This window comes from Gobio gobio, assembly GCF_949357685.1.
Source record: "Gobio gobio genome assembly, chromosome: 17".
Taxonomy (NCBI): domain Eukaryota; kingdom Metazoa; phylum Chordata; class Actinopteri; order Cypriniformes; family Gobionidae; genus Gobio; species Gobio gobio.
In genome coordinates, this window is record NC_137110.1 from 5335325 (window position 1) to 5351115 (window position 15791).

The 15791-nt window shown below is 37.3% G+C and overlaps 1 protein-coding gene across 1 annotated transcript in view; it reads left to right on the forward strand.

Moving 5' to 3' along the window:
* The window catches only part of rims4 (regulating synaptic membrane exocytosis 4), a 56525-nt gene that overhangs the window by 27442 nt on the left and 13292 nt on the right, over window positions 1-15791 (forward strand). The window contains exon 2 of the mRNA XM_079841647.1: window positions 3471-3609. Within this exon, the coding sequence (XP_079697773.1) occupies window positions 3471-3609 (139 nt within the window). The remainder of the gene's footprint in view (window positions 1-3470; window positions 3610-15791) is intronic.

Sequence of the window (15791 nt, forward strand, 5' to 3'; positions counted from 1 at the left end):
CAACTCCCTAGCAACCACTAAGAATTCCCTAGATACCAACAAACAAATGCCTAGCAACCACCCAGAACATTCTAGAAACCACTTAATGCCATAGCAACGCCCTGGAAACCATCAAACAACTCCCTAGCAACCACTTAGAACTCCATGGGCACCAACAAACAAATCCCTGAACATCCTAGAAACCACCAAACAACTCCTTAGCAACCACTCAAGACTCCCTGGGCACCAACAAACAAATCCCTAGCAACCACCCACAACATCCTAGAAACCACTTAACAATGCCCTAGCAACCACCAAACAACTCCCCAGCAACCAATGCGAACTCCCTGTACACTAGCAAACAAATCCCTGAACATCCTAGAAACCACTTAACAACGCCCTAGCAACCGCCCTGGAAACCACCAAACAACTCCCTAGCAACCACATAGCAGCATGTTAACAGCCAATCAGAACATCTCACCTCCTGGAGGCCACACTGAAGACCCAAGGATTGTGTGCACAATGCACATCTAAAAATAAACGTTTTGCCCACAGACTTCCTGAAATGTGACTTTTTTTGGGGTGAAAAGAAAAATAAATAATTATTTCAAGCATGTTCACTAAACAAAAAATGCAAAAGAGAAAGAGATAGTGAGAAATCCATTGAAGCACACTGTTCTTGTCTCCCATAGCAACCCTGGCTTTTCTAGTGCATTTCCTGATACACAATGTTCTGTTTGGGAAGGTTACGATGACATGCTAGTTAGCATGTGCCAACCGCACCAGAAACACAGGACAAAAAGAGGACTGTATTTTTAGGAACCGCCTAACTAGGTCATGTGCTTCACGGCCAGGAGAAAGCTGTGAAAATGGCTGGATTCCCATCACTACAGAGAGAACAGACACATTTCCATGGATAACTTGTTTTCAGTGATGACTATATTTATATTTATCTTAATTTCTGTTACATTTTAAAAACATCATCTAATTATCTATTCTAATAATCCATTTCAAATAAATGCTGTTCTTTTGAACTTTCTAGTCATTAAAGAATCTTGAATGATCATAATCATAAATGTTTTTTGAGCAGCAGATCATCATATTAGAATGATTTCTGAAGGATCATGTGACACTGAAGGCTGGAGTAATGATGCTGAAAATTCATGAATTACATTTAAAATATATTATATTAAATATTAGGGGTGTAACGGTACACAAAACAGACGGTTCGGTATCCGTCCCTCGGTTTTGAGGTCACGGTTCGGTACAGCAGTTTTACAAAAATGCTTATTTTTATTAAACAGTGGTTTACTGAAAAAAAAAAATTGTGTCTGTCCTTAACCCTTAACTGTCACCGTCCCGCTGGCGTATCATATATTTTAGTAATCATCATAAATTAGGTATCATTTGAAAGCTTACGAACTCTAAATTCATCCTGTGAAAACGGTTTCGAAATCAGACGTTGTGTTACCATGGAAACGGTACTCTAAATTCTTCTACCGGGCACCTCCCCCTAGTGGGTGGTTTTCATGTTTCATATTACAAAATGTATTTTAACTACTTTATAATCAAAATATTTTCTAATCTTGACAAAACACATTTCGTCGGAAAGGTCGGAGTCTCAAGGTTCCATATTTGGTGACTATTTTGTGATATTTGGACAGAAATATACAGGAAAATGCATTTTTTTTAAAAACGATCAATGGAATGTGTGATACCCGGTGGCTATTTGTGGTACAACGCCTAAAACAAAATCTCATGGGGACTTTAATTTTTGTGATATCAACTTCAAATTTGGAACACAACTTGGTTAGACATATGGCTTTGATTTGATAGTCATTTTAGAGTAAACATTTTTTGTAAAATATATATATTTGATATAAAAAAATATTTAGTACAGTATTTTTCATTTACAGTAAATTTAAACTTCCATAACTTCCATATTTTGAAATGCTTTCACTTCCGCAATAATCTGCAGTGTCTTCTCTAAAACAAGACCAAACTTGGGTATATATTCCAAAGCATTGTTGAATTACAGCCCTTTAAGTTTAGATTTTTTATGACTTAGCCTATGACTTTTTTAAGATTAGACATTTTCATGACTATTCTCAAAAAGGGGGGTGACAGTTAAGAGGTTAAATGAATTAAATTATAACTAAAAGTTTCTTAAAGATAATGCTGTAGACTATATAGGGAGCCTTTACTTAAGTACACATTACTATAATATTAAAGGTTAACAACAGAGCCCAAACTAGCAAGTGCATTCTGGAGTTGTTGTCTTTCATCCATATGAGCCAAAAATACATTTTCTGTCTTTTCTCAGTCTAGAAGGCACCAATTTCTAAAATAATTTCACCTTTCTACTACATAAATGACCCAATTTAATTACACAATGATCTTTCCAGCGGTGAAGTACCCCTTTAAGTAGAATATAATGAATATATAGGCTAATAGAGAAAATGTCATACTGTATCTGATATAATATCCAAAATAATCAATATCGAATCGAAAAACTTGTGAATGGAAATCAAATCGAATCGTGAAATGTGTCAATACCCAGCCCTTACAAAATTGTACCGCCTCAAATGTTTTAGCAGTAGTGTGTATATGTATATTTATGTATAAAATTAAATTTGGACCTCAAAAATCCCTCTCTTGAGGGATTCAACCTCATTGAACACCCTACTCGTTAGTTAGTGTATGGAAGTAAAATGGGTTGTGTTGTATGTTGATTTATATGAAGTATCCTACATGAAAAAACTACATTATGAAATGACATCCAGCTTTGAAATGACTCTGAAAATCATTCTCTGAATAGAACTATATTCATGAGGCCATGGGCTAGTAAAGCGATCAGTCTGTGGCTGATCCCCTTCACCTTTACTAGGAAAAGTTCAGGCTTTGTGAATCTGTTCTCTAAGCCATCGGAGTTCAATAAGGCACCACTACATACTTGAATTATACAAGAAGATTATATTTTCCAAAGGATTTATTTTTAATACAACCAGTGCTCTACCTGGCGGCAATGTTATCACAATGTATGATATGGAGAGGATTTGATATAACTTGCTGCTCAGACGGAAATACAAGAATATCAGAGATACTTCACAATCATTTGTGGAGCTTGCCAAGGAAAAAACCCTAACAATACATATTAGAGCTGCACGATTCATCGTTAAAAGTTTGTGATCTCGATTCAAACGCCACACGATCTTATTCCTAAATGACGATTCGAAAACTTTGACGGGTACGATCACATTTAAATCTGACTCAGAGAGAGAAGTTGTCATGTTTAGGTATGAAACTGCTTCACAAACAGTCTTTTCAGCCACACGCTATCATTATTTCTTTGTTACAAATATTATCATATTAAATCACTGGGATAAAAGTTTATATGTCTACGGAAATGAACAAAATAGAGCATCACTGATTTGAAAGTAACTTGACGCTTCGAAAGTGATTTGAAAGTTCCCTTTCTGTGTTTGTTTCAGACCCAGAGGGCCGTAGGTTAAAGAGCATTCAGAGGAGTACAGAGACGGGGCTGGCCGTAGAGATGCCCAGCCGCACCGTCCGGCAGGCGAGCCACGAGTCCATCGAGGACAGCATGAACAGCTACGGATCAGAGGGAAAGTGAGTATTATAAATCAATGCACCTTCAGTAAAACCAAACACAACCAACAGCACATATGCACAAACTCTTAGAATAAACAGATCTATATGGAAACTTTTAGGGGTTTTACATTTGTATAAATTAAGCAGCTCGTAAACATGCCTTCTCGCAAGAAAAAAACGTTGCAATCATTTAAGACATTTCTAACCTTTCTGTCAAAAAGCGTTCCTTAAAATTGAGTCAAGAACCCCATTGAACCTTCTTTTCTAAGAGTGCAACCGTTGCTTCTCTATACAGAAAATAAAGCTACTACATGTCTATATTATAAACAATTACTCACAGATGTATTTACATATAAATACTAGTTAATTTACACCAAACTGAACCTAAAAGCATAGCTATAAACTTAAATAAGATGAAGTAGTGTCATCGAAATAAATGCATGCTGCGATGCCATAGAAGCAGAGGTGGACAAAGTACACAACTCCATTACTTGAGTAAAAGTAAAAGTACTACTGGTCAAATATTACTCCATTACAAGTGAAAGTTGTAAAGATAGATTTTTACTTAAGTAAAAGTACAGAAGTACTTGCTTTTAAAAGTACTTAAGTATCAAAAGTAAAAGTAAACGCATTATTTTATTATTGTTGCATTGTTGTATGAATGCACAATGTTCCATCATGGTGGTTTAAGCCAGTCATGCTCCATCTGACATGCTAGCATACCTTGAACTCATTTAAATACTTGTTTAAAAGTTACAAAGCTCTTATCAAAGTCAAAATCATACTAGAAAAGAAAGGTTTCTACATTGTGTTTATTTGACAGGATTATGTAAAACACATTTCTGAAAGGACTTTAGTTAACATTATTAGCCCAACTACGTTTGCAACTAACATCATTGTTGAACGTTAGCTATGCGTTAGCGCTGTATCCACAAGGCTATGGCAACTTGGCGGGTAAATATATAAAAATCATTTGACCGACCATACTTAATAGCCTACCAGTGTTAATTTTGACCGCAAATTGTGATTTAGTTTTAGTCATAGTCTTTTGACTATAACATTTTAGGCATCTGAATTGTTTTAGTTTTAGTCTAGTTTTAATTAACTTTAATACAATTTTAGTAGATTCAATAGACAAAAATTCAGTACTTGTGGTCTGGCGTCTGAGAGGCAGCTTTCTGTGTGCACTTTCGTGTCGTCGCACTTTTTCAGACTTATCCACGTCTGCTCTTCTGAATTTTAACTTTTAAGTATGACCATGGCGTGCACTGCGTCTGGGAACTGCTGTCTTCTATTTTGCCATCAATTGGTTAGTGTTCAAAAAATACTTGGAAATCATTTAACTTTATGTGATCCTACAAGAGTGATTACTGTTAGGCTGTCTGCAAAAAAACAAACAAAAACAAATTACGTTTTAAAGAAGAAAACAAATCATCCATTGTCTTTCAAAGCGGCTACGACTTTCTACTTCGAGGGCCTTGATAGAAATGTAGTGGAGTAAAAAGTACGATATTTGTCTTTCAAATGTAGTGAAGTAAAAGTAAAAGTTTCCAGAAAAAATACTACTCAAGGAAAGTACAGATACTCAAAAAGAGTACTTAAGTACAGTACTCAAGTAAATGTACTTAGTTACTGTCCACCTCTGCATAGAAGAACCATTTTTGGTTCCCTGAAGAACCGTTGAACGGTTCTTAAAATATATATTTTTTTTGTGTAAAGAGCATTTTAATAACCCTTAAGAATCCTTTTCCACTGTAAAGAACCTTTTGTGCAATGCATATGGATGTTAAAGGTTCTTCAGGGAACCATAGAGAGCCTTTATTTTTAGGAGTGTACTTATGTGTGGCGTGACAAAAACGTATTTGAAAATAATATTATAATGTTGTGTATAATAGTATAGACACAGCCACTTGATTGAGCGATTTATTTGTGATGGAATAATTACTTTATAATTGTATTGGAGGTTTACACATATGCTGTAACGTCAATCTGAGCCGTGCATTAATTTGAGTGATGACGGATATTATGGGCGTGGCTTGATGTAGCGCAAGAGATGCAGATAATTTGATCTTGACCTTAAGAAACGTTAATTAATGCTGTCACGTAACAAATCTGCTTCAAATGTAATTTAAAAAAATTAAATGAATTGCTAATTACAACATTGAAATAAAAATGTAAAGGGTGTACAAAAACTATAAAATCGTGAATATAAATAATTGGGAATAATGTTTTAAAAAAGCATTTATCTATTATAACTTTTATGTTGGTTTGGTCGTTTGGCTGTTTCCCAAACAGTCTAGAAATTCATGGGGGGTTTTTTGTGCAAGTTTTTTGCCAGGTGGCTTTTTTAATTCTATGATGTCATTACGTTGTCTTGACGCCAGCCAATCGCTGCATTGCTGATCGTGGTTTCGAGTATCGATGCATCTGCCCTCTTCAGGGAACACAAGAACGCGCAGTAATCTTAGATAACTTAATCCAGATATTTTAATCCAATCCGCAAATTCGTTTGAAGAACCAAATTAGCCAGAGATCAATTATCACGATTTAAAGATCTGGGATCTGTCAAATCATCTCAGATGTATTAAGCGAGGTACGAAGAACGGACCCCAGGCCTGGTCCTCTCTCGTCCTTCATGGTCTTCACCCCTCCTTTTATACATCCGAGCTCCTCCGTGAGAGATCCGAGATCGGTGCGATGCGCAGCTGGCACTCATCATCAATCACTCACCGGCCTCGCTTCGCTCTCTCACGGCTCTCGCTCGTCCCAGCGCCTAATAATTGTGCACATTTATCTAGGTTAACATTAGAGCGAGCGGTCTTGTATAGTTGCAACTACTTACATGCTTCAAGTGATAAGCCATATTTGAGGTCGATGAATGATGGGCGAATGTTTGGAATTCCGTTAACTATCTGTCCGTCACAGCCTGTGCGATTTCGCCACTTCCTCTTGAGTTTTTTTTTTTTTTGCGACCAACCGACTAATAAAACCAAGCGTCGACCAAGCATTTTCTAGTCGACTAACAGTTAGTCGACTATTAGGGGGCAGCCCTGAATAACACTGAGGGTAAAAAACAGACTGTTTGATTGGCTGATACATTTGATGGGATAAAATTAGGAAGGACTGTTGTATTAAATTGTGGAAAAGTGCAGGTGAGATGAATAAAGAAAAAGCACAAATCTACCTCTGCACACAGTCTTTGTATATATTCAGCTACATACTTCATCTAAATCCTTCCTTTTTCTTTCTTTCCAGCAACAAAAAAAAACACGAGTTACTATATAATAAGTTTCTACTTGATCAGTTTAACAAAGCAAAATCAGAATCATTACACACACCCTCTGAACCCAACTAAATGCCCCTGGATTGGAGTCAGTGTAATATAGGAATCAAAAGTTTGTGCATCACAGGGATGCTCATCCAATAACACAAGAAAAGCATTAAAAGTGTCATTGCTGTCAGGAGATTGTGCTTATATCTTATATAGAGCAATAAATAAAAAGTGTTTGCGGTATTCCCATAAGTTACATAACCAACATAAACCCCCTTCTCAGTAATAAACCTTTTCTCTGCTGGCTCCATTTCTGAATGAAATCCAGAATTCTGTGCAGACGTACTGTAAACTCATTTCAGATCTGGACACCGTCTGGTGTGTCACATCAAAGCCACAGGGTTGGGGTTTTGCGTGATGTAGTCTTAAATTAGCTCTGTGGAGGACAAAAGCTGTTTAACTTCAGTTCAAATGAGCCAGAAAGTTTGGATACATACATGGAGAAGATATTTGCAGGTTTGGGCTAGTTTAGAAAGATATGCTTTGCTGTCTAGATGAGTTAAAAGCTTAGTAAGAGTTTTAAAGTTTTGTCATTATATTTCATTGAACAAACTGATTATTACAGAGCCCCTAAGGGGACATCGAGGTGGAAGAAAATATGAGATGGGAGAAAAAATATTAAGTCAATGTTCTTGCGTACACTCAAACTTTTGTGTTCTTTGTGAGTGGACGCAAAGGGCCGTGTGATTAATTGTAATTGATTTTCGGCTAGTAACAATTATGAAAACAAGATCATTGACGTGAAACGATTATTTTACCACTGCCGCATTCTGTCTCGCACACCTTCCTTCCACCCCAAAAGCCCAAACCTGACACCCAAATCAGCCGAATAAGTGAGTGTTGTAAAATGCAGTCTACTGTTGCTAAACTGCGGGACGTGCTTGATATTAAACAGATTATTTTCTGTTATTTTAAAACTGATTTCAAAATGTAAAAACGCATGTAAAAACATATTGCACAAAATGAAAACAATAATGTAAAATGTATTATTATAAGTGTGAATAAAAAAATTAAAAGCGCATTTAAAAAAAATAAGCATGAATTCTCTTAAATGTCTTAGTTTGTGTTTTGGTCATAATTTTTATCGCATTTGTATAAGCTTTTTATCGCATAATTAGGACTTTTAATCAAAATTTTGAATTTTTATCCTAATTAAGTCTTAATTTCAACTGTTCATCTCACAATGACTTAGCATGTCATTTTTTGACTTTTTATCTAATAATGAGGACTTTTAAAATCACATTTTCAACATTTTATCTCTTAATTATGACTTAGCATGTCATATTTTCGACTTTTTATCTAATAATGACTTTTAAAATCATATTTTCAACATTTTATCTTATAAATATGACTTAGCAGGTCATACTTTCAACATTCTATCTAATAATGACTTTTAAAAATCATTTTTTTTTAACATTTTATCTCACTATTATGACTTTTAAAATCAAATTTTTGCCTTTTTATCTAATAACGAAGACATTTAAAATCCTATTTTCAACATTTTCTCTCTTAATTATGACTTTATGATAATTGAAATGAGCTGATCAGTAATATAGTTGAATATTTAGTGTCCTTAATGGAGCAAGCCAAAGGCGACGGTGGCAAGGAAACAATACTCCATCAGGTGACAGAATGGAGAAAAAAAAAAAACATGGGAGAAACCATGGTCAGATGATCAAATAAGAATTTGATCATGTCACCCACCTATAATAGTGTTAAATAATCGTGATTTCAATATTGAGCAAAATAATCATTATCATGTTTTTTGCGATAAGCGAGCAGCCCTAATTGACGACTTACTTTTCCTCCCATCTCATATTTTTTTCCACCACCATGTCTCTTTAGAGGCTCTGTAGAGCTTTTTTAAATCAAAGATTTTAATCTATTCTACATCAAAATGTCACATTTAATTATATGTGTTAATTCTTTGTAATTATCTGTGAAATTTACTAGCAATTTGAGTGAAATTTGTTTTTAGTGTAGAGAAGACGCACCAAAAAAGTAAGACATTATTGCAAAACAATAAAAATAGAACCACTCATTTATGACACCAAACGTCTGAAATGTGCTCGGATAGTTTCAGAACAGCATGTTCAGTTACATAATTATAGCAATATGTTGTGCTCAACCGACGGTCGATTCTGCATAAATTTCCCCTAAAACTCTGTGTCCAATACCCAGTGCTCTATTAGAAATTCATAAACAGACAAAAACTCCCCGCAAATCTTACATAAGGAAGTTGAACGCTCTTCCTGTGCAGCTCCATCATGGGAGCAAAACACAGCCCAATTCTGCTGGATTACTGCGCAGTTTATGGAGTATGGGGATTACAGTTTTGGCTGCCATCGCTGAGGATATTTTACCATATTACATTGTATCGTATGCATCTCATGAATACATAACGGAGTAAACATATTTTACATAAACATTCACTGTCAGTCTGAGGTCTGACAAACAACAGTGATGGAAAACCACACAAAAAGGCTGATTTGATGCAATGGTATTTTCGGATAGACTTCTGTGGAAGTTTCTGTAATATTTAGTCACTAGTGTCTATTTTATGCGGTTTCCATTAGATATTGTTTGTAACTTACCTAGATAAAGTTGGGCCCTTAAACACTTTAAATGTTATAAAACATGATATAAAAAGTTATAAAACATTATGAAGAGTCTACCGTCTAAAGCTATGAAAAATAGAAAGGACTAAATTGATCCACTGCAGTCATGCATTTATTTATTTTTAATTAAGTGGTGCTTATTGTACTGAGATGTATATTAATTGATGTGGAAGTGGATTGATGTGAGACTGTAAACGCTGTAGGATGAACATTTTTGTAAGAATTTGCAACAGTAAAGTGAAATTATTATTTTTTTTTAAACATTAGAGCATTATTTCTTACCAGTTGTTCTCCTGTAAATTAAACGTAACTTGCTTATAGTACATTGATACAGATACAGTTTTCCATAATCTGGCTGCAGCTGTTATACAGATGTGGAAGCACAGTTATCATTACAGTCTTTCATATGTGATTCAAACACAAATAGTATGAATCTAAATTAAAGCACATTACATTTACAAAGATCATAATTTCTTGCCTGAACTCCCACATTCATCTGTTAAGTGATCTTTTGGGGAGCAGAAAGTTTGAAAGAGGTCACATGAGTGACATTTATATAATGGACCTGTCAAAATGCCCTAGAAAGCAGAAAGCGCTCTAATTATAACTCCAAAAGCAGAACTGCTCATGGTGCTTGGACCAAAAATATGATCATATTAGATGTCCTGAATAAAAATCATTTTTAATACATCCTATTCGGTCACCACCAAACCCAGTTACCACAGGTTTGACGTTTGATAACCAATAATACTTAATTATGAACAGTATATTGTTTGATCATTTATGGTTTCGCTTGAAAACTGTGCTAAGGTTGGATATTTCATATGCAATGACATTCCTACATTAAGCGTGACTTAAAAGGTGCAGGAAGCGATTTCTGAAAAACGCTGTTGAAAATGGATCGGACCGAGCAGCACAACACACTTATCAGCAGTAGGGGCGTGTCCATTCATGATGGGGGAGGAGAGAGAGAGTGAGCCAATCAGCAGTAGGGGGCGTGTCCATTCATGATGGGGGAGGAGAGAGAGAGTGAGCCAATCAGCAGTAGGGGGCGTGTCCATTCATGATGGGGGAGGAGAGAGAGAGTGAGCCAATCAGCAGTAGGGGGTGTGTCCATTCATGATGGGGGAGGAGAGAGAGAGTGAGCCAATCAGCAGTAGGGGCGTGTCCATTCATGATGGGGGAGGAGAGAGAGAGTGAGCCAATCAGCAGTAGGGGGTGTGTCCATTCATGATGGGGGAGGAGAGAGAGAGCCAATCAGCAGTAGCGAGCATGTCCACTCATGATGGGGGAGGAGAGAGTGAGCCAATCAGCAGAAGGGGGTGTGTCCACTCATGATGGGGGGAGGAGAGAGTGAGCCAATCAGCAATAGGGGGCGTGTCCACAAAATGAGCCAATCAGCAGCAGAGAGAGTGAGCCAATCAGTAATAGGGGGCGTGTCCACTCATGATGGGGGAGGAGAGAAAATGAGCCAATCAGCAGTAGGGGGCGTGTCCACTCATGATGGAGGAGGAGAGAGTGAGCCAATCAGCAGAAGGAGAAGTGTACACTCGTGATGGGGAAGAGAGAGTGAGCCAATCAGCAGTAGGGGGCGTGTCCATTCATGATGGGGGAGGAGAGAGAGAGTGAGCCAATCAGCAGTAGGGGGTGTGTCCATTCATGATGGGGGAGGAAAGAGAGAGTGAGCCAATCAGCAGTAGGGGCGTGTCCATTCATGATGGGGGAGGAGAGAGAGAGTGAGCCAATCAGCAGTAGGGGGTGTGTCCATTCATGATGGGGGAGGAGAGAGAGAGCCAATCAGCAATAGGGGGCGTGTCCACAAAATGAGCCAATCAGCAGCAGAGAGAGTGAGCCAATCAGCAATAGGGGGCGTGTCCACTCATGATGGGGGAGGAGAGAAAATGAGCCAATCAGCAGTAGGGGGCGTGTCCACTCGTGATGGAGGAGGAGAGAGTGAGCCAATCAGCAGAAGGAGAAGTGTACACTCGTGATGGGGAAGAGAGAGTGAGCCAATCAGCAGTAGGGGGCGTGTCCACTCATGATGGGGGAGGAGAGAGAGTGAGCCAATAAGCAGAAGGGGGTGTGTCCACTCGTGATGGGGGAGGAGAGAGAGTGAGCCAATCAGCACTAGGGGGTGTGTCCACTCGTGATGGGGGAGGAGAGAGAGTGAGCAAAAAGGACATTTTGAAGACTGTAGAAAAAGAGATGGCTGAGACATAACAAAAGAGAAAAGGTCAGAGAAATATCAATGGGAAAAGGGTCATGATCAGGCAAGATTAATATTAGAAAAGCTTTCCAGAGCTAGAGAGACCCAAGTGGGAAGGCCTGAAGAGAAGAGGTTGCGTTGTTTCTGCTTCGTACGTGAGTAACATTAGTTTTGTTAGGTTTCACAGAACCAAGATATGCTGTTGTTAATGTTAGTGTAACAGAGGCAAGCTAGTAAGAGCTGTGCGTGTAAACCTCACTCCCCTGGTCTCACTAGTGACTGACGCTAGAGACTGCGCCCTTTAGTGTCCTTGTTAGCTGCTTGCCTCCCATGCCGGAGACGCTGGTTCGAATCTTGCTTAGAACGGGTCGAGTAGGACTGGTTACATTAGCTATAGTAACACGACAGCTTTGAGTGTCAACTGGAGCTGCTGGCGACTAACAGCCAACTACTTTTTGCTTGTACACTCTAAAAAAAACGGTTCTAATGGTTCTTGGTTCGTAATCATAGGGGAACCTTTTTTAGTGCTATATAGCACCAATTTTGGTGCTTCAGTGGTTCTTCACCGGTTCTTTGACTAAGGTGCTATATAGCACCTCTGAAGAACCTCTGAAGAACCACTGAAGCACCAAAATTGGTGCTTTATGGCACTAAAAAAGGTTCCCCTATGATTACGAGCCAAGAACCATTTTTGGTGCCATATAGAACCTTTTTTTTTTAGAGTGTTTGTACTCTTCTGTACTGTATGTTAATTTTTGGGGGCGGAGCAATGAAGGGTTGATTTTTAAATATCAAGTGTTTCTCAGAAATCGCTTACTGCACCTTTAAGTGTCCAAATTCTTTTTGGGGCCACTGTATAATTAACTGTGATGTCGAGCTCTACATTTGATAAATTCTCAAAAAGCAGGTAAACAGAACGAGCTAAACTGAGAGCAGTAACTATAACTAATCACCACATTTAAAGATAAGCGCACTATTTTAGATGCGTACACATTCCCTACATACCTTTCACCTTCTTCCAGAAGACACTAACTCTTGTGCATACTCCTGCATGCACGAATGGAGCATCTGTTTAAAAAGTTTGCATGCAGTGAACGCCAGAAGAACAGCATGGAGACAGTGATATATAAAGCAATTGAAAGCGGTGCGCTGAGACGCCATGATTAACACATAACACAGACAAATGTTTATTCGAGTGACATCAAGAATGCGGCGTGTAATATGTGGAGCGGTGATAGGTGTATTTGTCACTCTCTGGGGCGTTTGTAGTAATGTATGTGTGTTTACTGATGGCTGCTGCTGACGCCAGTGCACACAGGGCCCAGTGAGTAATAATGACTCTCTGTTTTGCAAGATAGAATGATGAGAGAGAGAGAGAGGAGAGGAGAGGGTGAAAGGAATAGTTTGTCCAAAAATGAACATTCTGTCATTATTTACTCACCCTCATGTCGTCCCAAACTCAAGATGACATTTTGAAGAATCTTCAGGCAGCCTGTTCCACAAATTTATGTCAATTTGTTTTGTTTCTAAAAAGAAAAGAAACACCACAAAAAAAAGTATTGTCAGCACACTTGGCTGCCATCTTTCTGCCATTTCACATAAAAGTACAGCTCCTGTCTACTTGAGTGTTAAAACTTGATTGTTTTAATAACACATTTTCAATCAGCAATAAAATATGACAAAAATGGTATAATAAATGGTGCTTCTTTAGCTTAGTTGTTCTGGAGGCTATGATGCACTTTAACACTTTTGATCTGTTATCATATGGCTTCTTAATGAGTTTTTTTAATTAGGCCTTTTTGTCTTATTGTTCAGAAAGTGTTCAAAGTTTGGATTTAATGTTTTTAAAAGACGTGTCAAGGCTGCATTTATTAGATCAAAAATACAGTAAAAACGGTAATATATTGTGAAATTTTACAATTTAAATCTAAGTTCTTTGATAAATAGAGTTCAAACATAATACATCACTTTTGATCAATTTAATATGTAATTACGGAATAAAAGTAACTGTATACACTGTAAAAAATGTCAGGTCTCCAATTTAAAATTTTCTAGTAACTGGTCACATCTAAATTTTTTAGTTGGCCAAATTGAATTTCTGTGAATGAAATTGTATCAATTCACAGAAATTAAGTTTGGCCAATTTAGATGGGACCAGTCACTAGAAAATTTTAAATTGGAGACCTGACATTTTTTACAGTGTACATTTCTTCAAAGTTAACGTAAAAATTTAAATGTTTAATGTTTAAAATCAGTGTATATCAATCAATATTTAAAACAAGCATCATTGCATAAAATATTAAGTCTTGTTTAAGTGTATTTTGTCTGCAATTGCAGTTTAGTTACAAGTACAATTATTTGTTCATATTATAATGGGAAAATTAGACAAAAAAAGACTTATTTTTAATTTAATATTATAGTGAAAAGAAGTGTTTGTAATACTGTTATGATTATTCTATGGTAGTGTGGTTATATGAAGATTATAACTAATTGTACTGTCACTTTTGATCAATTTAATACATCCTTACAGAATAAAAGTAATTTTATACATTTCTTTAAAAGTAATTTTTTTAAAATAAATAAATAAAATCTTACTGACCCCAACATTTTTTAATCATAGTGTATATCAATCAATATTTAAAACAAGCAACATTGCATAAAATATAAAGTCTTGTTTAAAGCTGCACTATGTCATTTTTCCATCAACTAGAGGTCGCCTATTCAAAACAAAGGTGTAGTTTGATGAAGGCACGTTTGAGCGCAGAATCTTGGGACATGTGGTCTTCACCTCACAGCGGTGGGAAAGAATCGGGATAGGACTCGGGCAGAAATCATGTTGATGGATGTGATTATTAACGTTAATGTAGTATGAAGCAGAGCAGGAGCGAGTGTTGTGGAGCTGAGCAAGGCCGCAGGAGCGATTGTTAATAAGACGAACGCAACACACGCCTCACGAGCAGCGGGACTTTTATTATGACACAGTCGCCGGCGCCATTTTCGCTTTTCCGGTCATGAGTATGAGGTAACACAGCTCTGTTTATCATATTAGACACATCTGAGTGTGTTGATGATGTTATGACGTTACTCTGTGCGTTCGCTTGGCGGCTGCTATGACACTTGTTCACACTGCAGTGAGAGTAAAGTGTCTAAATAAAACCGGAAACCGAGGGTTACGCAGATATGTCATCATTAACAGGCCACGCCCTCACACGTCCCGGTTCCTTGGTTAAAATAGCAATTTTCTCACGATTTACAAATAGTTGGAAACATTTGGGATATTGTAAGTACTCAACTGAACAAAATATATAACACTGGCCTAGTGGTTTTTGGACATTTTACTGAAAAATGTTACATAGTGCACCTTTAAGTGTATTTTGTCTGAATTTTTTTTAGTTAAAAAGTGTTGCTTCAAGTAAAATTATTTGTTCATATTTGAATTGGAAAATTAGACCAAAATAAAGACATTGATATTAAATATAATTATAGTGAAAATAAGTGTTTGGAATACTTTTATGATTCTTCTATGCTGGTGTGGTTATATGAAGATAATCTAAAGATTCTTCAAAAATTCTCAGTGTGTGTTCCAAAAGGTTCTGGATCTCCATCAGGGGGAGTAAATGATGACTATTCCTTGAAGAACAGAGAGACAAGTGGATAGAAACACCAGACGAGAGACTGAATGATGAACTAGATATTGACGTGGGACAAAGAGACAGGATAGAGTGAAAAATGAGCAAGAGAACGAAGAGCAGATGAAATTGGCGTCTCTTGGGATGCCCCGTCTGAGTATTAGGCATCAGGATCGTCTGGACCCTCCCAAAAGCATTTTAAAAATAGACCTGTGCGGAGATGGCAAGCGAAAGAGACAGAGCTGGGAATGGGTGGAGGGGCGCCGGAGAGAATCGAGGTCAAACCGCAGAAAGAAAATTAATTATGAATCCGTCCACATTAGTGTGGAGGATTATTGAGAACAAACACAGAGGAATGGAGAAAGGAGACTTGAAGGAGAATGTGATATTGGATCAGGATAGCTTTTTACATTTAC